This window comes from Oculina patagonica, chromosome 1 (genome assembly GCF_052425735.1).
Source record: "Oculina patagonica isolate OP01 chromosome 1, crgOcupat, whole genome shotgun sequence".
In the NCBI taxonomy this organism is placed as follows: domain Eukaryota; kingdom Metazoa; phylum Cnidaria; class Anthozoa; order Scleractinia; family Oculinidae; genus Oculina; species Oculina patagonica.
The window spans coordinates 13,433,504-13,458,827 of NC_135758.1; the positions used below are offsets into that span (position 1 = coordinate 13,433,504).

A 25,324-nucleotide genomic window follows, 5' to 3' on the forward strand; every position below is an offset into this window, starting at 1 on the left:
CTAATATGTTGCATTTCCAGTGTTCCTAGATTAGTTTATGTTCTTTTATGTAAATTTGGTTGCAATATACAATTTTTCTTGCATTTTAGCCGCGCGCTAAGGCGAGCACACTCCCCTAGCGCGCGCGTCCAGTGTGATCAATGTGTTGCATGATGCACAGAATATATATATGTTCACGACAAAAAAGGCAGGCACCGTCCTGAAAACTTCTGTAGCTGCTTAGTCTGCTTTGGTCGTGAAAACATAATACAAATCTCACGAGTCCCCAGCATTTCTTATTTCAGATATTGAGGATCCAGTAAAACTTTCCTCTAACATTTTCAAAGTTGTTCCATGACAGGGGGGCGCCTTAGTAGTTAATTTTTTTTTGAAGCATCAGACCAACCCGCTGTCGGAGACCAGTTTCTCTTTTTCCTTGCATCTCAGTTATATTTCCACAAGTTCTTTCGGTTTCAGCTCTAGTGGTGAATTACAATAGAGTATGGACTCACGGATGACGTCATGGCGTGGTGTGGCTCGCCCAGGTGATCTGCATTAAGAGTCCAAAGATGTCCGTTGCCCACTCAACTTTCTCTCGTGAGCCAATTTTTGCCCTCATCACGTTTTGACGCTGTTTCTGCTTCAAAGAACACAAAGGACCATGTATGTTAAATGTAGAATTCACAACATGTTCCAGTCAGGTCTGTTATGATAGCTCTTTGCGTACTTCATTCTGTGAGGAATTTCTTTGTTGGTAAATTTTGCGTGAAATACACTTTTTTATAAGAACGTCGAGGCTGAAAAGGGCCAAAAATTAAGAAAATTTTAAAAACACACCCAAGGCTGAAATTTGGTTAAGAACGAATTTTATTCTTCCCTATTTGTTGTGAGTGACAAAGACATGTACTAAACCAAACTGTAACCAGCATTGTCGTCACCCATTGATGACGCGAACCTGTTAATATCGGTTAGGAATGAATTAAATGCAATACGGACGTTTAGCCTCGGCTGAAGATTAGCCGAAAAATCCAATAAGTCTGCGGTCTTAATTCACCGGATAAATCAGTTGCTTAGCAACATGGCGTATTCAAAAATATGTTGTTTATTTTCCCTTTATTTTGTATATATTGCACTTTGCGATGACGCCATACTGACAAGATAACTTTATTAGACTGCTTGCAAGTGTTCGCACTTTTTTTGTGGTATTTGTTCTTTTTATTTTTCCGAGCCTGGAACAGGCTAAAAATTGTGGGACAGTTACAGATCGTTATCATTACATCAAGCAGAGAGGTCAGCGGTTGAGTCCGCTGAACAATAAATAAAGTATTGCTGGCCTGCAGTCTTGTCCTCGCGGAAATGGCGGCTTCTTCCTCGGGGGATGACAGCAGTGAAGATTTGCTTCCGAAATACGGATGGCGGGTGCATCTCGATAATACATTTTCACACAAGCCTCAACCATGCTATATACCCCGGTGGAGTCAAATACCAAGGCTAATAGGTCTAGGATGGAGGTATTATCCGATTCTGTGAAGTTGTTTATGTTTTTTTTTTCGTGAATAGGTCGCACCGGCGATTGTTGCCGGCGAATTGGCAAAATGTTGTCACGTTTAGTTGAGTGATCGCTCGCTCGATTTCAGGTTTATGAAGTATGCTACAAGGGAAAGGAAGAACGGTAGAGTGCCGTTTATTGACCCGTTTGCCACAAATCCGTGCCGTCAAGTATACGGTAAGTCTACACGAGAAGTTTATACTGAGAGCTTTGTATTTTCTGCGAGATCACTGCAATAAATGTCAGAAATGCTTTTGAAAGCGTTTGGACAAACTGTTCAAATGTCTTATAAAATAAAACTTCCACCATGTTCGTTTGTGTTAACTTAAGACATGACTGTGGCAGATCTGTCGCAAAGGACTTGTCATTGAATTTGAAATTAATCGTTTAGATTTCGGATGTATCATTTTTTTTTTTCACTAAAATAACGGCGATGTCAGTAAAGTACGCGCGACCTGCTTTTAAAAGAGAGATTTAACTTTAGTTTACCTTCAATTCGTTTAAACGATTTTATAAGTCGTCTACTTGTTTTATCGTGGAAATCGTCAAATGAAAAATACAAAGTCGAGGGTCTCATGTCAATTTCTTATTTATAAGATTATAATTAATGTAATTATTAGCGAAAGATTTTTCACCTTAAATATAGACAATCGCGGGAACGGGGAGAATTAAGCTTTAGATTCCCTCAAGCGCTATGTTAGTTGTATTGCTGTCAAAAAAGAAGGTGTTCTTTTAAATAAGCATGCTTTTGAATACATGTATTTCCACCAAGATATCTCCTGTGGTGGTTAATAATAAGACGGGTATGCTGTAAAATGTATGACAGGTGAGATAAGTGTGATATAAACTGGCAGGTGTAAATAATTCCTGGTGTCCTTTTCAATTTCTTGTCTTTTCTGACTTTGTCATCCAGAAAATAATGTTGGAAAGTTATTTATAAGTATATGTGTTACAGATTTTTTTTTTGTTTTTCAAAAATATCCAGCTTATCTGTTACAATTGTTTCTTTTATTATGCAGACTGATAATTGAGTTGAAGACTAAATAAAGTTGTTGACTAATTAAATTTACTTTCTACTTCTCACAATAAAAAAATGTAGAGAAAAATATATTTGGTTCAAACTTCTGGTTTTTTTTTAATTTTCTGGTATTATGCTATAGATGATAATAAATTATTAGCTACAGCTACACCATGCTTCTATTAAAATTATATAGAGGATAATACATGGTTGCACGGAGATATGAAATTTATCTTCAAGTGTTCAAATCAATATGGAAGATTTCCGAAGATTACCGAAAATTGCTGAGGAAGATCCAAAGATATTTTAACTTAATATCGATAAACTTTGGCTCATTGAGCATTGAAACACGGCAAACTCTGAGAGCTGATTGGTCAAAAATGATATCACACGTGTGGATAACATTTTATTGATTTGCTACCACTCACTATACCACTGCAAAATATAATAAAATAAATTTATAAAAGCAAGAAAGTAAATATTTGCATTTCTCACTTTCCACAAGATAAATTATTGTTTTGCATGTGTGACAAATTCAAATTCTCAAGAAGCCCTGGTTCTGGTTGTGTATGAGTTATCAATGTTAAACAGTATTTGTGACCTGTTGTAGTTTATCTGTATCTCTATCAGCAGGGTGACAGGGAAATTAACAGAGGTAGATTTTTTATAAAAAAAAAAAAAAAAAGTTGAATGCAACTCTTCTAGAAATAACAACTGTGGTGGCAAATGAATTGATAACTTTATATCTATATTTAAACATATAGTTTAAGATAACTGAATTTTTATCTTGTTTACTCGTACCTTTATTTAAAAATATTACAAAATTTAATTTTTACCTTGTTTGCTCATAATTATATTTATTCTCTAACAAAGCCATAGGGCTTGAACTTGAAAATCAAAATTTGTATTTGTCACCGGCAAAGTTGAGATTCATTGTTTTGTTCTCAAGGGTTAATGATGGGCTCAATTAGAAATATCAGTATATATTCTCAATTAGAAATATCAGCATCTATTCTTCCTCTTCCTATTCAGTTTTGTTATTGGCTTTTGTTGTCCAGACACCTCTCCTCCCCCTCCACCCCCCATAGTAGTCACACTGTTACTGCATCTAAATCAACCATGTTCTCCACTTACATCGACCATTTTGATATAGTTAAGATGGATTAATACAGTTTTGAGAGGGAAAATCAGTCCAACTTTTAACTCTTGTGTAAAATCTCCAGAAATGTTTTATCCTTTTCTTATTACTGTTTAATACATCCTAAAAACCATCATATGCGACGTTTGAAAAGTAAAAATCCTAATAAAAAGCTTAAAATGAACAGCCGAGTGCTTCAGAGGGGACTGTTACTAGTAGTTGAAACAGTGTTTTTCTCAAAATCTACCTGTATGACCCTACCCCAAAATTTCAGAAATTAGAAATTGGCTCGGATGAAACATTCATGCAAAATAATATAAAAATCTGTAAGACACATTTCTCGCAAAATAAGAAAATGTGATATTTTGCAAATTTTAAAAATAGCTCAAAATCTGTCTTACAGATTTTTCTCAAATTTTGGCTGTGGACATGGTTCACCCCTTAAAATTAATAGGGAAAGTTTCATAAAAGGTTTTATACCATGCCATAGAAAATACAGCCAATTAGAATACAGGTTAGCCGTTGTATATTCTACGGTATTCAACCCAACCTTCCCATAGTGCGCTGCGACTGTATTCTCGACGAAATTTAGTAAGCGTATTTTCTATGACATGGTATAAAATAGTTACACAACACTTTCTCGTGGTATACTATGGAATATCCCACGAGTCACTTGTATTTTCTCGGTATACACACGAGCCTAAAGGCTCGTGTGTATACCGAGAAAATACAAGTGACTCGTGGGATATTCCATAGTATACCACTCGAAAGCGTTGCATAACTAGTACCGGGGGTATGTACAGTAGGCTTTCGAGAAAATCTAGATCAAAATCTGGCTTTTTTGATCTCCAAAGATAATCAAATTGCACATGCGAGTGTGCGCTAATACAACAATGCATGACGCCATGCGTCGCGAGCGATAATGAAAGACAGAATTAAAACTCCGCGGTCGCTTGTTTATTTACCTTTTTGATGTATCGTTTTCCTTTAAAGACCTTATGAAAGTATTGTGAAGTGTTCTCTTGTATACAAATTTGGTCAAGTGCAGTAAAAGAGCTGTAAAAGAGTTTTTCATTTCTGTTTAGAGTTGCTGGCGCAAGTTTAGCCCGCGCAAGCAATATTGACGTCAAGCCGAAAATCGTAGCGCGCGCCTCTGAGATATGTAAAAACTGTATTCGGCCACCTTAAATAAATACTTTTTTTTAGTTTTTAGTGCGCAAGATATATGTTTTAAGGCATTAGACCCTTCTTCTTTTCTGGTACAATTTAAAATTCAATCCCTGTGATTGTAGGGGTACCTCTTGGAGGAATCGGATGTGGTAGCATTGGACGAGGATGGAAGGGTGATTTTAACAGATGGCAGCTTACTCCAGGAATGTACAGCTACACCTATGTAGAGGCAAACCAGGTAAAGGCTTAAATAACAGTCAAGTTCCCATAAACTGTCAATCTCTATCGGAGATCTTTGGGAGACCAAAGTGAAATATTTCAGAAAATGTATGGTCCATTAGGATAGCTAAGCTTGCAAAAGGCAGATTATATGGATTGGTGAATTTCAGCACGGCCAAACATTTCAGCCACCTGGGTAGCCATGCTGAGATTTCAGCCCAGGCCCTCTTGAAATGAAGTTGGCAAATACATATTCTACATCTAAAGTTATAAACCCAACCAAAACTGGTCGTGGCGAACATTGTCTTTTGTTCCGCTTCTGATGTCATCATCTTACACCAAAAAAGGCATCACTAAATCTGTACTCAATCTCTGCAGGAGGAAAAGATTCCAAAGATACCCAGAAAATTATACACATTGAAATACACATGATAATGAAAATGCTTAGAAATTTGAGTGAAAAACTCTGAGAAAAATTTGCCTCAACCACCCTTGAACTGAAAGCAAACCCAGTGGAAGGCCAACAACTGCGGAAAAAAGATAAAAATAGGAGCAAAAAGGAAAAGTGTAGGGGGGGGGGGATAGAAAATTAGAAAAATGGAAAGCCCAAAGTGGTAAGGTACTTTCAAAATTTTAATTTTTGCACATGCCCGAGCAAAACTGCCGTAAAATGTGGAAAGAGAGGCGTACCTTCAGGTTGCAAATGCTGTTTTGAGTAGTTTTAATCAGATTTAGCTCATAAATGACCAGAAAATGTCAAAGCTATCCAATCATACACTTTTCACATATCTCCACGCAACATTGGGTTAAGGTTAATCTTTATTAAAGTGAACTGTGATCGTGAATGACACAACATGACACATAAACATATTTGTTTGTTGCATAATTTCTAGTTCATTGTTTGCGTGAGGAAAAAAGGAAGGACCACTTACCAGGTTAGTGGAAATTTAGTCTGCATGTACATTGTGAAGAAGAATGCACATCATAATTTACACAATCCATATCACATGGCATTGTTCCTCTTTTTCCAATCCCAAGTTGCACTTATTAATAATTGTCAACTGCCTTTTGTTCCAGAAAATATCCATAACTCTCCCAGAGAAGGGTTTTGAGTTCCCTAAACACGTACAGGAGTCAACCTACTATGACCTTCCAATTCTGCATGTTGATCAGAATGCTGCCCCTAAGCTACAGGACACTTTGTAAATTTTGTGAACAAAATTATAATGTACCAGTACAAGCACTCTCTATTAATAATACAGTTGAATCTCCTTGCCTGTAAGCAGACATCCTTGGGACCTAAGAAAGTATCCACTTGGGAGAGGTGTCTGCTTGTAGGAGGTTAACAATGTAGTGTTTGTATGTGGCTGGGACCATGACCTTAGTGTCTGCTTAGATTGCTTAATATACAAAAAGTAAATACAAAAGCAGACACTCGGTCATTATCCCAGCCACATACAAACGCTACATTTTTCCCTTAGTGGAGGTTTAATTGTATTATTGCTTATTATGATTAAAATATTGTGCAGAACTTCCAGGAAATATTCATACCCTCCCATGGAAGGTCATTGGAAATTCTAATGGGGTGGGGGATCTCAAAGCCAAAATTATTAAAGGGAAGTATGGGGCTTAACTGGAATTTTCAGAGGTGTAGGGGGATTCAAACAAAAAAGCTACCATGGGAGGGGCATGGATATTTTCTGGAACATTGTATTTGTTTTTAATTCCATAATTGGTCAACATGTTTTAAAATTTTATTATTACCTATAGGCTGTTTTGTCACCAAACCGTCCAAATGGTGTCCTTTGTGGACGCAGTTTGCAAGGCTGGAACTGGGGGTTTAATGGTGCCAATGCCACGTATCATGCTCTGTATCCACGTGCATGGACAATTTATTATTTACCAGGACAAAACATCAGGCTCATTTGCCGTCAAGTGTCACCTGTGTTTCCTCATGATTATAAAGTGAGTACATAGACATGTAACCTGGGAGACACGGTGGCCTATTGGATTGAGTAGACCAGGTTCGAGCCCTGGCCAAGGTCTCTGTGTTGTGTTCTTAGGCAAGTCACTTTTCTCTCATAGTGCCTGTCTTCACCCAGGTGTATAAATGGGTACCAGTAAATTTAATGCTATGGGGTAACTCTGTGATGGACTGGCATCCCATCCAGGGGGGAGTAGAAATACTCCTAGTCACTTAAGAGTGTCAAAACATTAACCAATCTAATTAAGTTGATAAAATGGAAGATGTGATATTGGATCACTTGAAGTGTGTTAAAACTTAATTTAGGAAAAAGTACTTAAATTATTAATATGTTTTTGATTCTGGAGAGTTTATTATGTTTAACTCACTCACTCACTCACTCACTCATTCCCTTTACGCCTAAGTGGCATGTAGGGCAGCAACGTGCAATTTTTTTTTTTTACACGTTGCTGTTTCCGTAACAAAGGCTTTTTACATGACAGGGTTGTTAGCCCTGTGTAAAACCCCCAAACCTGGAGGACTGGTAGATTGCTCTTTGTCTGGCCCCTAACCTTTGACCTGTCTGGCATGGGTGCCCCTAACAGGACCTCGAGAGGTCCAGCCAGCATAGCTCTCGGGCTCACTGGAGCACGCAAGCCCCCCCACCACGGCAAGGTGGCAATCTTATTCTGTAATTGACTGACTGGGTAACTAACTGATTGATTGATTGACTGATTGACTGATTGACTGACTGACTGACTGACTGACTGACTGACTGACTGATTGATTGATTGATTGATTGATTGATTGATTGATTGATTGATAACTGTAATCCATAAATAAACTAATAGTACTAGCTGCACCAATCATGAGGTAAGCCTCCACCCCTTCACCTCCCCTGGGATATGTAAGGATAAGTTGTGAATAGCTCTCCAATTCTGCAGCAAGTGCAAGCAAACAACTTGCATGGCACTTCTAGTCTCATTTACCTAAGACTGATATGTGACTGATATGTGACTTAGTCAGGTTTACATGTACCGGTCCAGCCTTATACAGTAATTGAATGATTGGAATTCTCAGGACACCAGTCTACCTGTTGCTGTATTCATTTGGGAAGTGGAAAATAACAACGATGAAGAAGTTGAAGTAGCAATCATGTTCACATTTCAAAACAGTGACGGGACTCTAAATGAAGGACTAAGTGGACACTATAATGAGCCATTCACATGTAAGATTGGAAGTCACTGTGCCATGGAGGATCATTCTGCAGATAAAAGAAATTCAGTTTTAACAAATGCATCTACTGAGGTGACAGGAGTTCTTCTTCATCATAAACACCCAACACAGCCATACACATTTGGCATTGCAGCCAAGGCACAAAATCAGGTACTCACTAGATAAGTTTATACTCATGAACATTCTGCCATTAAAGAAACATTTGTTTGTAGATGATTGACATGTATTTTTATTGTATTCCAAGGGTACTGTGATTTTTTATGGTAAGTTTAAGGTAAACTTCACGTCTGATGCAAACCTTCAGACTGACATATACTTTGAGAAACTGCCCTACAACTACAAGAACTGAACTCCCAGTTTCTGTTGTGTAAACAGACTCCTAATGTGGTGCTTGTTTCATGACCACAATTTTCCTCCCTATAGTATCTTTGCTTCTTATGCACGGGTCCATCAAAGAGAAGCCTGTGAATTAAGAGTGTTGCCTTGCAAGGACGTTATGTGAGGCATCAAACCTCATAGATAGCAGCCCCTTTTCTTCTAGTCCATGGAGTGTACTGTGAAGCCAAAACAAAGCTTGAAAGGAAAATTGCCACATGAAATCTTGGCATGGCCATTTTAATTTCCTCTTCTGTTTTTTTCTTTTTGCTTAAAACTTAACTAACTGTATTGGAAGGAAAAAAGTGGCAGCTGATACAAGTATTTAGTTTTTTCTATTATCTTTATAGGCTGGAAAAAGTGTTGTTACTGTGACAACAAAAACTGCATTTGATGCACATACACCCTGTAGAAGAGTATGGGAAGACTTAATGGATGACGGCAAACTTAACTCTACAGCAGGTATTTATAACAGTACGATTTAAGGACATGGAAACTTTATGTGCATTGAACTAAAGATGAACAAAGTTGTTAAATTCTAAAAAAAAAATAATAATCCCACAATCATCAAGGATCCTTTTCAAGTCCTCTATAGCTCAGTGGTTGCATGTCCTCTACTACATTTAAGTTTAATTTTACTTTTGCATCAAGGCAATATTATTCAGTCATTGACAATTTTATCATTTCCTGGTAACTGTCTGCCTCATTAAAAACTATTTTAAATTGAGATATTAAGAACTAAGCTGAGGTTTATCACAGAGAATGTACTAAAATTCCTTATTGACCGGCACACAGGGCGCAGTGAGCCATCCAAACCAGAGCAGACTCTATGTGCCGCTGTGGCAGCTACAACCAAAATTCCACCAAAGAGCAAAACAAAACTAGAGTTTGCTCTCAGTTGGGATAATCCTGTTGTCCATTTTGGGTCGTCAAAAAACAAACACTTCAGGTAATGAATTTTATGACTTGAACATTTAACAGGTAAAGAAAATCACAAAGAGTGTACTGTAGTTCATATAAAAATAGAGTGATTTCCAATATGTGGTTCCAAAAAAATGTCCACACCCACCTCATGGAAGGTCTTTGGAAATTCCGAGGGGTGTTGAGTCTCAAAAGCCTATTTAAGGAAAGTATGAAGCCAAAATGGAATTTCCTGATGGGTGGGGAAGTTTAAACCAAAAAGCTTTCTGTGGGGGAGAAATGGATATTTTCTGGAAAAACGCAATTAACACCCTGGCCAATCACAAAGGACACAGACAATTCACTGAACAAGTCAAAAATCAAAGCAAATACTTGAGCAGGTGAGAATAAAGTACAGGAAAACGTGTGTGAGTGAGTCACGATTGGTTTTGGTTTTACTTCTAATTGGTCGAAAAAGTGCCACAACCTTTTTAGGCCAATCACTAAGCATGCTTAGTAATGCAAAACCAATGCAAACATAAAGGAAACAGTTATTTTTTTAATTGACATATGTTATCTTCATCTATTTAAGGTATTACACTCGCTTCTTTGGTCGTCATGGTGATGCAGGCAAGGCTCTTTGTTGCCATGCGCTGTTGCGTTATCCTGAGTGGGAGTCCAAAATAGATGCCTGGCAAAACCCGATCTTGCAAAATGAGTGAGTGTGTTTTTTCATAGGACTACAAGCTAAGATGATCCAGCTCCCTAATCACAGTTAATATCAGAAAATATAGTCCACAACAAAATGATCAATATAACTGAATAAGGCAGCTTGTGACTGACTGACAGCTGGCTGCCCTGTGGTTGAACAATGATGGTGAACATGTCAATGATTTTTTTTTTTTAATTAATTACTCAGAGTGTAGATGTACAAAATACTTTTTTCCTTGGAGGGATGGAAATTTGTTGTGGGTCACATCTCAAAATTTTGTCAGGCTTTGCTAACAACTAACTAAGATCCATTTATATATAGTTACATACAGTGACAGTTGTGTCGTGGCCAGAGGCAAGAGGGGTACTCTCAACAAAATAAAGGGGAGTGCTCCATTTACATATATGAGGCCTAGTTGGGGAAAATGGGATATGCATGCATGTCCCCAATCTGGAATTTCAAACCTTTTCATGTCGTAATTTTGAAAGGGGCTGCACTTTGCTGTCAGAATTTCAACGCAAGTGTTGTCATTTGTAGTCATTTTCAAGTCTCTGTATTGCTCAATTACTCCTGTTGCTTGCTGAAATGTTACCCTAACAGGGCCTCCTTTATGGACAAACAAATTAAAAACCACTTTGCTTACTTAAGGACCTGAAGTGAAGTCAAGTAATTTGAATTATAGTTTATTTTCTGTTGCAGTTCATTGCCCTCATGGTACAAGTCAGCTCTCTTTAACGAGCTGTACTTTGTAGCTGATGGTGGAACAGTTTGGTTGGATGTGGATCACGTCACAGACAACAAGACTCCTATCCCTGAGTTTGTTAAAGAACATGGCAGATTTGCGTATTTGGAAGGTATTCTTACATGTGATGGTCATCTTTGATACATCTGTCCAGTTTATTTCATACAGTTACCATGCACTGAATTTAAAGGGAACTTAGCAAAAATGTCTGTAGCATTTTGTTTTTATTATCTGCAACTGCTTTGGACTGTACAGTAGCTTTAATTGATACGTGTACACCTTCACAGCAGTCAAATGCAAATATCGCCACTTTCGGTTTTCATTGCCTCATTGTCTAATATAAGATGCTTGTTTTAGAAAGGGCAGGATTTGACAAACCCATTTGCAAGCCGATAAACTAGGTGGCGATTCCCTTTTCAGTAACTGCCTCAACTTTTGGAGCATTTTCAAATTTTCTAAACGATTTTAAAAACGTTTATGGCTGTGTGATGTGCAACTTAAAACTACAGGCCTCCGTCCCTTTATGATGTTAGACTGTGCTGTATGTTTATACTTTATATTCATAATCTAATGTCAACTTTTTTTCCCAAAGGACATGAGTACAGAATGTACAATACCTATGATGTTCACTTCTATGCATCATTTGCTCTTGCCCTGCTGTGGCCAAAGCTACAACTTAGCCTTCAGTATGACATAGGTACAGTAACATGTTCGATATTAATAACGAGAAGTAAATAAGGCAGAGTATCTAAACTAGCTAAACTAGTTGCAAAAAGGTATAACTTTCTTTCCCCTTGTAAAAAGTCCTTCAAATTTTAAAAAGGCAGTCTCGACATTTACGAATTAAAGAAACTGGACAACTTACATTTGTTGCTAAGTCTAATACTGTGAGAGATCCTTTAACTTTTTTAACAAAAACTGTACTTACCGTGGTTATACCAAGTCTAGGTATTCTGGTAGTTCACAGTTATAAATTTTCCACGCTAGCCAGCTTTTAGTGCATCCTCTCACACCACTGACTATTTTTGTGTGACAACTGGTATACCAGTATTTATTTTATAAAATAACATTAACTTGTGTGATGGTTTTGAACTTACAGCTCAAGCCGTGAATCAGACAGATAGTCAGCTGACAATGACGATGATGAATGGACGGAACTGTCGAAGGAAAGTAGCCGGCTATGTACCACATGATGTAGGAGATCCAGGTGGGTTTGTTGCGTTAATTTAGATTATCTTGCTACCTCCTGACACTTGTACCCCATGTTACAAGACTCAGATGAACAAACTGTACAGAAATATTACGCATTCATGCCTTAGTCCCTTTCTGCTTATGATGCAAAAAAAGCCGTAGGCATTGGGGCGGTTGAAGCAAGCGAAAGAAAAATTCGCTGCTTCGTGGTTCATATTTGATGAAAATTAAAAAATTAAAAAAGAGAAAAACACTGGAACCAAGGTAATACTCCACTCACTTAACCACTAAACAGCCATAAAAAAGAAAAAAGAGTTAAAAACTAAGGTATAATTTTCGCGATCTCAAAATAATCGCGGAATTTAATACACGCGAAAAAAATATTGCACGCTAAAATTAATATCATATTAAAATTTATACTCGCGAAATTCAGCTCCCGTATTTTCGCAAAATTAAGTACGGGCGGAAATTAACAAGAATAAGGTAACTAATTTAATACTACCTAACGATAAAAAATATAAATTAAGCTCCGTCGATTTCCTCCGCCTTCTCCAGTCCAATCTTGGCTCATTTTCCCGAAAAGTGGCTGGAAATCGAGTCTAATATTTAGCAATTATTGGATGAGGCTGAGTATGATATGAAGAATTATGCAGATCGAGGAGGGTGTTATCCGCCTCAGCCGAACGGATAACACCCTCCAAGATCTGCATAATTCTTCATATCATACGAAAGCCGAATTCAATAATTGTTTTATTTTTCATTTAAAATATTTCCAGAGCTCCAAAATAATGCACAAAATGAATTCAATAGGGTTGTGACGGTAGGCAAAGTACATAAATACACAACAACGTTCGCTTTCAAATTTGATTTTAACTTCAAAAACTCGGTTACCTTCATTAAATTTCTTGTCCTTTATAATGTCGATATTTAGCACTTGCTTGAAGTGTATATTGAAGCTAAATCCGATGACACAAAGCAATGTTTTCGAGTACAGGTTTTTATCGTTCTTGCTTACTTCGACATAGAATTTTCGTAAAATCACTCCAAGTCCTCCGCTGTGGCTGGATCAGGGTTTTTTCCTCTTGAAGATACGCTTTCAAAATCGATCGACTTCCCTTCGTTGCTTTTTCCGTGTTTTGACTTGCCTTGTCTTCTAATAACTTAAATATTTTACCTCTTCGTAATGCTCAAATCTAGCGGCCATTTTCGCGCTTTCAACCTGCTCGAGCGCTCGGCAGCAAAGCCGTTCAGTTGCGTGACGTCAGCAATCCTTGGGAACGAGGTTGCAATCGGATAATCATCCTTGGGAACGAGGTTGCGATCCAATAAATATGGGTTATTGACCAAGCGTGAGGTCAAGATGGCAGGATATTGGCTTGTTATCGAACTCCCTTTCGCTAGAAACAGACAGAAAAAATGGTTTCATAGCTCAAGTTTTATAATAAGACAAAGAAGCTTTTTGTAGTAGCGTCGACGAAACTGAAAAATTTTTTCGCTTGCGGGAACACAGCGGGCGATCCCGAGCGGTCAAGATGGCTCCATCTTGACCGCTCGGGTAGCCAATCAGAGCACGGGATTCGTTTCATCTTGACCGCTCACGGAGCTAGTCATATAATAATTTTTAATAATTGGAATTTCTTCCAACTTTGGTCGGCGCTAGCCGGTTAGCTGGAATTAGCCGGGGATCGAAAGCCAATCAGAAACAGAGAAAAATTCTGAGTGAATAATAATACATCTTATTGATGATTTTGTAGCTGAAGAGCCATGGGAGAAAGTGAATGCCTATACTATTCATGACACAGCACAGTGGAAAGACCTTAACCTCAAGTTTGTTCTTCAGGTGTGGTTCAATTTTCAATGTTTCTGTTACTTTTACTGTTTTAGATATGAATGTTCTAATTTTTTAATTTGGTAATTGCAGGTGTATCGAGACTACAGGGCAACAAAAGACATTCAATATCTGAAGGACATGTGGCCCATTGCAAAGGTACCTACAACTATAGCGTTGCACAAGGTTTTGTCAGTGTATAGTGGTAGTAATTATTTCAACCATTTTTCCTGCCAATAACATGTCAATGGCTTGTCTAACAAAAACGCAATACACTGGAATTCTTTTTTCTGGAATCCTCGTTTTCTCGAACCACCCGATAACTCGAACCATGATTCGTTTCCTTTGGATTATTTTACCTCACTCAGTCGAACACTAATCCCCCCCCCCCCCCCCCCCCCCGACTTCTCGAATCTATTTTCGCTTCCCTTTGGGGTTTGATATTTCGTGATTTCACTGTATTATTTGACTTATTCTCACCCGCTGTTCAGGTTGTAGTCTAGGAAGAGATATCTTTAAAAGGTCTTAAAAGAAAGATGTTATTCAGTAAAACAAGCTACTCGGAAAAAAGGCTCCGTGTTCTACCAAAAGGAGTAGAATCAATGACCTTTTCTACACACCAATCGGACATTGATTACCGTCGACTCATGGGAGCTTGGCCATATAAAAATATTGGAGCCGTCAAGTTACCAGTTCCTACATGATTGACGACATGATTGTGTGTTATCATGTACAGTCCTTTACTCATGCCTTTTAACAAAACTTTATTTTTCTCCATCTATCATTTATGCGATTTTAATTGGTGATTTTTGTTTTATTTTATTTTCAGACAGTCATGAATAAGACTGTAGTGTATGATACAGATGGTGATGGCTTGATAGAAAACTCTGGCTTTGCAGATCAAACTTTCGATGCATGGCCAGTCACAGGCCCAAGGTATTTTTAGATGCTGTGTTTCTCAAGAATACTTTGAGTGAAGTCAACTGTGGGCTTTCTTCCACAAATCTCTTTGTTTTGCTTTTTTCCCTTTTTGACGTAAACAATACTAAGTATATGCATGCAGCTAAATTTTTAAAGGTCAAATGAACAGAAATTGCGATTTTTTTATTTTTTGCCCGTGTGTTTATTAAGAGCCAAATAAACATATCCCGAAGTTTCAAAGTAATCGGACATTGCATTACAGAGATATTGCAAGTTGAAAAATGCTTTTTTTAGGCCTTCATAATCGTAGAGTGCTCGGAAAAATTGTCGGAAATAAAAACTTTTGACGTCGTAATTGGTGTTTTTGAGGACGATCGCAGACCAATTCCGCCGACCGCAGGTTAGAAGTTAAATAAATGTGTTTAGTGACATTTCAAGCAGTTATTTCGTTCTGTTGGTATGAAAACAAATCAAGAATCTCTATTGTTCTTCTCATTAGCATTTAACGTTAATGAGCAGAACTATCTGCAGGTGCTTTAACTTTGCACGTGCGTTTTGAATCTTGGTACACTTCAAAGCCGTTTTCTGCGAGTTTCCCTAATGGTCGCGGGTCGCGGGTCGCGGGTTTCAAGTCGCGTGTCGCGGGTTTTAAATAAGTCGCGGGTTTTGAAAAAGTCGCGGGTTTTGAAAAAAGTCGCGTGTTTTGAAAAAAGTCGCGTGTTTTTAAAAAGTTGCGAGTTTTCAATAGAATGCATTTATTTCTCAGTAGAATTCATTCAAACAAATTTAAACCGGTTGCAAAGACGCCGGTTTTAAAATGATCGCGTTTTCTTAAGTAACGTTGCGAGTTAGACAATCAAATTGCGAACTTCGGATCAAACTTCCCAAACTTTGCCGACTGAACTTCTGAACTTCCCAAGTTTGCAAGTTGAGGAGGAACGAGACACGTTACAAAGTGGTGGCAGAAATATTTCAGCGATTCTAGCTGCTCGAGTTTCAAAATAGTTGTTTGAACAAGCACGGCGTCGGTATCAACGTTCTGACCCACAGTAAGTATAAGGATTACATATACCGTCCGTTGCATCACGTCCTGACAAAAAAAAAAAACATGTTCAAATTGGGTATCAAACATTGCATGATTTGCAATCAAGCTTTTAAGTTTGAAAACAACGTTGCGCGCGAGCGATCATGAAGTTGAACCAAAGTATTCATGATTGAACGCGTACGGTTGATAAATATATTTTGCTAGTATTCTGTGGCAAAAACTCTTTAAAATATTTTTAACTGGCGCAGATTTTAAAAAACCCTTTTGTAGTTATGTTGACAGAAATGGTTTTGCTTCGCTAAACCATCGGAAGAAAACACGTACCATAAAAATAGAATTGAGCCGTAAACGTGTCGCGACTTTTATAAATTCAAATTTGTCTGACTCTTTCGCATTTGTATAAAATTAATTTTACGTGAAGATCGGTAAAGCCGTCCAGTTTCATTCAGTTTACAAACGCAGAAGACTTGACATTGAAGTTAAAGCCTCACAAAAATTTTAAAGATGTATTTGCTGTATATAAAAAGTTAAATTTGACCAAATTTCAGCCGACGTAAAATTTATTTATCGGCAGATTGCTCATGCGAAACGACGTCAGACTCTTCAACTTCAACCAAATATTTTGTAACTCTAGCCACTGGAATCGCTGAAACATTACCGCTGCTGCCATGTTTTCTTCACCTGAATTTCCGACATGAACACGACTTTCGAGCAATATGTCTTGTTCCTCCTCAACTTGCAAACTTGGGAAGTTTAGCCGGACCAAAGTTGGGGAGTTTGTTCCGAAGTTCGTAATTTTATTGTTTAACCCGCAAAGTAATTGGCTTCTTTGTAACGTAGTTCCCAAAAAAAAAGAGTTTAAATTTGTTTGAATGAATTTTACTGAGAAATAAATGGTTTCTATCGAAAACTCGCAACTTTTTAAAAACACGCGACTTTTTTCAAAACCCGCGACTTTTTCAAAACCCGCGACTTATTTAAAACCCGCGACACGCGACTTGAAACCCGCGACCCGCGACACGCGACCATTAGGGAAACTCGTTTTCTGCCGAACAACAACGTGAAATGACAAAATTCTGCGTATTTTGGACAACGTCAGCCACGACGGCAAATATTTGGTTTTTTTCTATTTGGGGTTTAACGCTCTCTTTGAATATTCAGCAGGAGCTAGTTCTTAAAACAATAAATAAGCAGAATACGTCCGGAAAGATGCGAGATTCTCAAGTAAAATATAAATTCATTTTCCACCAGACGTTGTCGTTGACGTTGCCGTCGGTGCAGTCTGTGGAATCGGTCTGCGGTCGTCTTCAAAAGCACCAATTATCACTTCAAAAACTCGTTACATTCCTTCCGTTTCAGTGCGCAGTCATTCAAAAACGTTCTCGTGAAGCCTTCGGAAATCTTCGTATTTTTGCTGTTATTCACGCTTTAAGGCTCGGAAAGCAAAAATTTTTCTTACTTTTACTTAATAATGGATAGTTTTAGCGTTTGGTTGGTTAAAATGGCATTTTGAAATTTCTGTTCATTTGTCCATTAAGTGTTGTATGTTTTATAGGGCTGTTTTCTTAATGCGTAGTTATGTTATTTTCTAGTGCTTATTGTGGAGGGCTGTGGTTAGCATCTCTGCGAGTAATGCAGGAAATAGCCAATGTGTTAGGAGTCCCAGACGAAGCTGTTAAATATGTCAACATACTTAAAAGAGGAAAGAAGGCTTATCACGCCCTGCTGTGGAACGGTAATATTTTTTCACTGATGTTTCTGTCTGTCTGTCTGTATGTCTGTCTGTATGTATGCCTGTCTGTTTGTTTGTTTGTCTGTCTGTCTGTCTGTCTGTCTGTCTGTCTGTCTGTTTGTTTGTTTGTTTGTTGAGCAAATAAAACCATAAAGGAAATAAGAACGTAATTATCCAAAAGGCATGTGATTTACACATGGCTGATAACAAACTGTTTGAAGCCACATTACACAAAAATGTTAAATAACAGAACATTTGTTTTCTCTTATTTTGCAAATACAAACTTGCCTTTTGGTCTTTGTCATCAGTAAAAATAATAATAATAATAAACTGGAATTTAGAAATGTTGGTTTTTCAGAAAGGAGGAAAACCGGAGAACCTGACGAAAAATCCTTGCAGCAAGCACGAGAACCAACAACAAACTCAACCCACGTACGGCGCCGGGTTCGGGCATCGTACCCGGGCCACATTGGTGGGAAGCGAGTGCTCTCACTACTGCGCCATCCCTGCCCCCAATAGACCTCTTTAGCTTCGTTTGTTTGTTGTCCCATTTCAGACCACGTGGTGTTACCCTTGAGAATTATTTCTTTCAAATTCAAAAGAATCCACGTTAAAATGAATGAATAGTTTCTGTTAGATGAAAAGTTGCTTTGTTTGGATTTATAAACTCGGTAAAACTCTCTGGAGGGCATCACACGATCTGAAATTGGCAATTTGCATACGTAGCTAGCTAAAGGCGTCTGTACTCGTCAGATTGCTGTAGATATTTCGATTTTTTTGTATATTTTATTCTGGTGGAATTATCTTGCAGGAGTTTACTACAATTACGATAGCAGCACGAATAAATACCACAACAGTATCATGGCTGACCAGATGGCGGGACAGTGGTATCTAAAGGCGTGTGAACTTGGACAGTCACCCAGTGATCGGGTAATGATATGAACTTTGCAAATTGGAACTTGAACTTTGAACTTTGAATTTTTAACTTTACCGTATAATAGTTATTATTCATTCAAAATATTTCTCTGTTTCTGATTGGCTTTCAATCCCCGGTTAATTCCAGCTAACCGGCTAGCGCCAACCAAATTTGGAAGAAGGTCCAATTATACGACGATTGACGTCATTAAAATGACGTAAAATGACGTCAATCGTCCAATATTTAACAATTATCCTGCGAAATCGCGCGGAATATCGCCTGGTACTTAGCCGACGAGGCCGTAGGCCGAGTTGGCTAAAATCAGACGATATTCCGCAAGATTGAGCAGGATAATTGTTTTATTATTCAACAAATTGTCAACCAAACACATTTCGTAGATAGAAAAACTGTAATTATGCAGTGCTTTACAAGATTTCGGACGAATCTTCGCAACCTACGTATATCGCAGGATATCTGTTATGTGCGGATGACAGATAACGTTAACATTTTGACCATATATGGGCAGCGCGCGCATCTGTTGAATAATATTATTATTCAACACATGCGCGCGCTGCCCATATATGTCAAATTTTTACGTATTTTCTTATATATATATTTTGTGTTTTGTGGGTTGGAAGTTTGTTAAAATTTGTATTTTTATTTTATTTTTTTTTTTTTTTATATTTTTTTTTTTTTTTTTTTTTATAAAAAAATATATTTTTTTCTATTGTATATTTTTCTCCCCCCCCCCCCCCCGCCCCCCCCTCACCAATACCACCCTATAACAAAAATATAATAAGAATTATTGGATCGCAACCTCCTTCCCAAGGATGATTAACCGATCGCAACCTCGTTCCGAAGGAACGCTGACATCACGCAACTGAATGGCTTTGCTGCCGAGCAGGTTAAAAGCGCGAAAATGGCCGCTAGGTTTGAGCATTACGAAGAGGTAAAATATTTAAGTTATTAGAAGACAAGGAAAGTCAAAACACGGAAAAAGCAACGAAGGGGAGTCGATCGATTTTAAAAGCGTATCTTCAAAAGGAAAAAACCCTGATCCAGCCACAGCGGAGGACTTGGAGTGGTTTTACGAAAATTCTACGTCGAAGTAAGCAAGAACAAATGAAACCTGTACTCGAAAACATTGCTTTGTGTCATCAGATTTAGCTTCAATAGACACTTCAAGGAAGTGCTAAATATCGAATTTAATGAAGGTAACCGAGTTTTTGAAGTTTAAATCACTTTTAAAAGCGAACGTTGTTGTGTAATTGTGTACTTTGCCTACTGTTAAAACCGTATTAAATTCATTTTGTGCATTTGGAGCTCTGGAAATATTTTGAATGAAAAATAAAACAATTATTAAATTCGACTTTCGTATGATATGAAGAATTATGCAGATCGATCCTCATCCAATAATTGCTAATTATCTGCCTCTGCCTCATCCAATAATTGCTAATTATTAAAAACTAGCAATAGTATACCGTAGAATTCCGGTTATAAGCCCTGGGCTTATACAACTTCGTAAGGGTTTTTGGGTGGGCTTATAAGCTGAAGGAAAAAAAACGTTTCGAAACGAGCCTCGGGAGTGTTGATCGAAATACGATTTTAAGTTAAAAACGCACAAAAAGCAACATTTAGCCCTGTTCAGTACTGTCATCCGGTAGAGGGGGGCTTATATCCAGGGGGGCTTATAACCGGATGTATTTTTTTGTTTCCAGGTTGATGGGCCTATAACCGGGGGGGGGGGGGGGCTTATAACCGGAATTTTTATGGTATTGCAATTTCTGCGTTTTGATTGGTTAACAGGCAATAGTATATGAGCTCATATACCATTGACAAAAACATGGTAGCTGATACGCGCCAACGAAAACAGCTGGGAAGCTCAAATATTGCAATTCTTTGGGCGTTTTCAATAAAACAATTATTGCACTCGCGCTTGTTGGATATGAGATCGTTATAGCCAACGAGGCGCGTCTCATATCCAACGCGCGCTCGGGGAATAATTGTTAACTATTGTTAGCGGCTATTTATTTTAGCGAGTTGGGCGAAAATCGCTAAATTAAGTACTCGCTAAAACTTGTCTCGGTCAAATTTAATACCCCCCATCCGAACCCTAAAGGAAAACAAAATTAAACATAGTCGGCTTGAAAAATTCTTTAAAAAATGGATGCTGGTAACTTTGTTCTTCCTGGCAATGCAAATTCAAGTGAGTTTGTCCTTTTTCTTCTTACTCGAGACTCTCCTCTGGGAGAATAGGGCCATCATCCCATAGTTTGTTCTTTTACTGAGCATTTATTTCCATCTTAGCTACATGTTCATTAAAAACTGGTTTACACGATATCGCTATTTTTTTTTTTAATTTTAGGGAAATCACTAAATTAAAATAATAGTCACTAAATCTTTTATCACTAAAATTAGTAGCCGCCAACCTTAAGGTACTTATAGGCAGTAATGTGAACTGTTGCAAGTATTTTAAAGCTTATCATTTTTTTTTTATTATAATGTTTAGGTTTTTCCAAAAGAGAATGTGCTAAGTGCCCTCAATACAGTGTACAAGTATAACGTGCTTCAGTTTCAAGACGGCAGTATGGGTGCTGTGAATGGCATGAGGCCCAACGGCCAGGTACGAGAATTACTATCATTAGTTTTATGAAGCTGAAATTATAATTCTTAATAATAGAGCGGCTTTGTAGTGACTGTCGTTAAATATCAAAACCAATTGAAGTGTCCACATCTAACCCATCAGAGAGCGGGTTTTACTTGAGTGTCAAAAGTAATTCACGATTGCTTTGGTTTGCATTGCATCGCTTAATGATTGCTTTAAAAAGCTTTCGCGACTTTATAAGCTAATCAGTAAAACCAAAGGCAATCGTGACTCGCTCGCACACTTTTTCTCGCGCTTCGTGCCGGCTACATGTTCTTGCTTCGAGTTTTGATTGGTTCAGTGGATTGTCCGTGTCCTTTGTGATTGGCCAAAGTGATTACTTTGGTTTTGGTTTCACGACACTCAATCGAAATCGCTTTTAAATACATAGTGCGCGAGAAATACAGTCAACCAATCAGAAGAAAGTTGAGAGTGCAGCCCGTGCCAAGCGCGGGAAAATGTGCGGAAGCCAAGTCATGATTGGTTGAAAATACAGCATGATTGTACTAGTTTTTAACTAATTAGAAGGCTTTAAAAACGCGAGCTATGGCTTAAGAATAGTCACTTTTAATCAAAACCACTGTATTTGAATTGATTTAATGTAGTGTGCTTCCTGTGAAAGATGTGTTTCAATCTTAATGGTCAATCACAAAATTCCAGGTCTCAAAATTTTCTTCAGCACTTCCGGTGAAACAAAGTCCGGACTCGAGAGAGCGGCCGAAATCGTACCTACGGTTTACTGCGGGTGAAGAAAAACAATGAGAACATTTTTATCACAAAATGTTACGTCTTTATTTGGAGTTTAAACAACTGCCTGCTAATCCAAATAAGGTTGATAACTCAATAATTTTTTTCTAGGTTGACACAAGTAGTTTACAGGCGGAGGAGGTCTGGACCGGCGTCACGTATGCTGTGGCTGCTTCTATGATTCAGGAGGTACTGTAAATAGCACCACACGAGGTGTCACTGTTCAAAAATATCATTAATCCTGTTTTACTAAGAGCAAGTGAACTATTCACGATGCACTGGCTGTTTGTTTAGACATGTTTTTTACATTGCTTTATTATAAGGACCGTATTTTGCGCGCGCTCGTATTAGCTAAAAACATCGTCATTCGAAATTTCTGATAATTCAGCATACTCCCCACTGGAGTGAATTTTCGCCTTATTCATGTTTATACGCTAACTTCATTTACCCGAAAGCTTCGTCGTGCTTTTCGATTTTTTTCTAGTTAGTGTTGTTGCCAAGGTAAAATAACCTTTGTCTCATTCTTGTAGGGTCTGGTTGAAGAGGGCTTCAAAACAGCCAGCGGTATTTACAACACGTGTTTTGAGAGACTGGGTATGGGGTTCCAGACTCCAGAGGCCATTGTTGCTAATGGCAACTTTCGCTCACTGGCTTACATGAGACCGCTGAGTATCTGGGCAATGCAGTGGGCGCTGGAAAAGAAGCGCAAGCCTGCTGATCATAGTGATACCGCTGGTCCTAGCCGTGACTATTCTCAATGTAACGGATTTTGTAATGTCTCGAGTGATTCTTAATTGACCTTAACTCAACGCATTTACTAATACACAAACAGTAGTAGGGGACGCACCCGACCATTAGAAATAACCGAAGGGAGGGGGTGACTTTTCCCGAAAACAAATTCCTGCAAGCGGTTATGCCTAAAGAAATTGATGCAATGAAAGAAAAAAAATCCTGCAGACAAGTAGGCCTTTAAAAAAATTTCTCCGCCGGAAATTTCTTCCACCCCCCCCCCCCCCCACCTTTCCGGTTGTTTCTAATGGTCCGTCCCCAATATGAGAAAGTTAGCGATGTTGCATAGAAACCTAATAACATTATCAGCAGTGTTAGAAATGCGTTCTTTTCAAGAATCAGTGATTGTCTTTTCTCAGTTCCGGCATACGCACGCATTACACAAATGTTCTTTTTTTATTCAGATGTTTGGCATAAATTGTAAAGAACAGCTCCTCTCCACCGACTGTCGGTCAACTATCAACCGACAGGTTACCGACGGACCGAAAGGAGCTGGGCAGGAGTCGCCAAAACAAGCGAGATTTGCCCCAATTTATAACTATGGTGCTTTGTTATTTTACATTTTGTTGTGGATGGGAAGGGGAGGAAAAATCACTGTATATACAATGAACTCACACATTTTCGATTAGTAGTATTGGAGTGAAAGTAAACGAATTTTCACGTTATTCATGTTTATACACCAGCTTCTTTTACCGGAAAACTAAAATACAAATTTATCTTCAGTTTTGGAAAGAAAATCAAACGGGAAATGTTATGTATATAAAACAAAACGAGGGGAGAATATTTAACATGGTTATCATATGAGGCTGTATAGTACACAAGAATAAGAAGTGAAGGGATTAAGAACGGTTTTTTTCTTTTTGGAAGTTTGAGGGTTTTTTGCGCTGTACAAAATGACTTACAAATGAAGAGAAATCTGAAAATAATAGTTTGGTTAAGGCTCGGTAATACGAGCAACATTTTTGTTCAACTTGTCTCGCAACGTTGTTGCATTGCAAGTTGAACGAGTTGTTGCCCGTATTACTACCGCGCGCTCAACTTGTCTCGCAACAAATTTCTGTGTTGCAAGTTGAAAAAAATTGTTGCAAAAAGTAGAACTCGGTTCTACTTTGTGCAACATGTTGCTGCAACTTGCAACACCGAAATTTGTTGCGAGACAAGTTGAACAAAAATGTTGCCCGTATTACCGGGCAAGCCACAGGGAGTCAAGGGTGGTTAAAGATTGGGGAGGATTGAAATTGTACTACTTCCGACGTACTTAAAGATGCACCATCCGCGAGAAGCTCTTTTCAGATTTTTCAAAGCTTTCTTTTGAATAGGTACGAAAGTTATTTGACAAAAGCTATCACGGAGAGTTGATCTCTCTATTCAGGCACTTACATAATTTGTCTATGAGTACGTTATTCTACGAGAACGCATGAAATTTTGCTCATTTTTTTCACCTTACATGCGGGCCATGTGTAGGTGAATCAGCACCGCTCGTTACCATGGAGACTGGAGCGGTCGTTTGTGATGAAAAAAATGCTCATGTTTTGTCAATTATCATTTTTCCAAAGTCGACTATTAATGTATCACTAGAAAATTCATTATCGATTAACTATTTATTTATAGTCTATTCATCAACTGAGGTCAAAAAGTATTCATGGTTAATATTTATTTTACATGTAAATAACATTAATTTATTGTTGGTTTTAAATAGCTAATGTTAGTTTAGTCAGAATAGGAAGGTTTGGGACAAAGCGTAGTTCAGCTAGCGTATGAGAAAACCTGGGAACGAGAATGTCTTTGTGCGTTTGATAGATTATTGTCATGGCGACAACCTTTCGGCGTGCTCGTGCCATTCTCTCATTGGGTAATAATGATTGGAAAATCTTCGGGACCTAGGAAAAGATGCGTTGTGAGTTTGAGCTGAATTGGGGTGGGCGGGGGTATTTCTAAGGTTATTAATTGTTAAAAAAAATACCTTTATGAGCTGTGAATATCAAATTGAACTATGATTGTACTGTATCGTACATTAAGAACTATTAGTTGAGAATGCTGAAATAAACTTTATCAGCGGTCTGGGCCATATTTAACTTGTGTGTGATTCATGTATGACATGCTATGCTTCATTATTTCGCAAATAAATAAGTCAAATTTAAGGCTGGCAGAAAAGTGAAACTCCGCATCCCCACATGTGACCAAAAAAATGACGCAGTTAAACGCTCAAACAGGCAGAGAGAGAAAACGGAGATGATGCCTGAGAAAACCGGCAAAAATCTAACAAGCAGCTATTTTAAAAAGAAATAGTGTTTCGTTTTCAGATTGCAGAACGATAAGCATAAGTAGCGGAAAGTTTGAGGAGAGATGGGTTTGTGACATTTTTGAGATCCTTGATCAAGAGTATTACGGAAGAATTGCGAAGCAATGAAGATTTTGTATGCATGCAATTTCCTTTGCCCTTCGCTTTGCTTTATAAAATTTGCCTTTGAGCGGTAATTCCAGATAAGTCTTCCGTGGCTAGCAAATCG

General features: G+C 38.1%; 1 protein-coding gene across 1 annotated transcript; it reads left to right on the forward strand.

Moving 5' to 3' along the window:
* Positions 1-1,175: 1,175 nt before the first annotated feature.
* Positions 1,176-24,889, forward strand: LOC144657466 (non-lysosomal glucosylceramidase-like). The gene is made up of 20 exons (XM_078517805.1): positions 1,176-1,490; positions 1,617-1,705; positions 4,977-5,092; positions 5,967-6,008; positions 6,844-7,038; positions 8,117-8,422; positions 8,998-9,109; positions 9,443-9,596; positions 10,140-10,265; positions 10,959-11,113; positions 11,594-11,698; positions 12,101-12,208; positions 13,947-14,032; positions 14,114-14,179; positions 14,850-14,956; positions 17,579-17,721; positions 18,530-18,648; positions 21,144-21,257; positions 22,137-22,214; positions 22,556-24,889. Exons 1-20 carry the CDS (start codon positions 1,336-1,338, stop codon positions 22,817-22,819), a joined length of 2,640 nt encoding a protein of 879 aa, XP_078373931.1. The 5' UTR covers positions 1,176-1,335; the 3' UTR covers positions 22,820-24,889.
* The last annotated feature ends 435 nt before the right edge of the window (positions 24,890-25,324 follow it).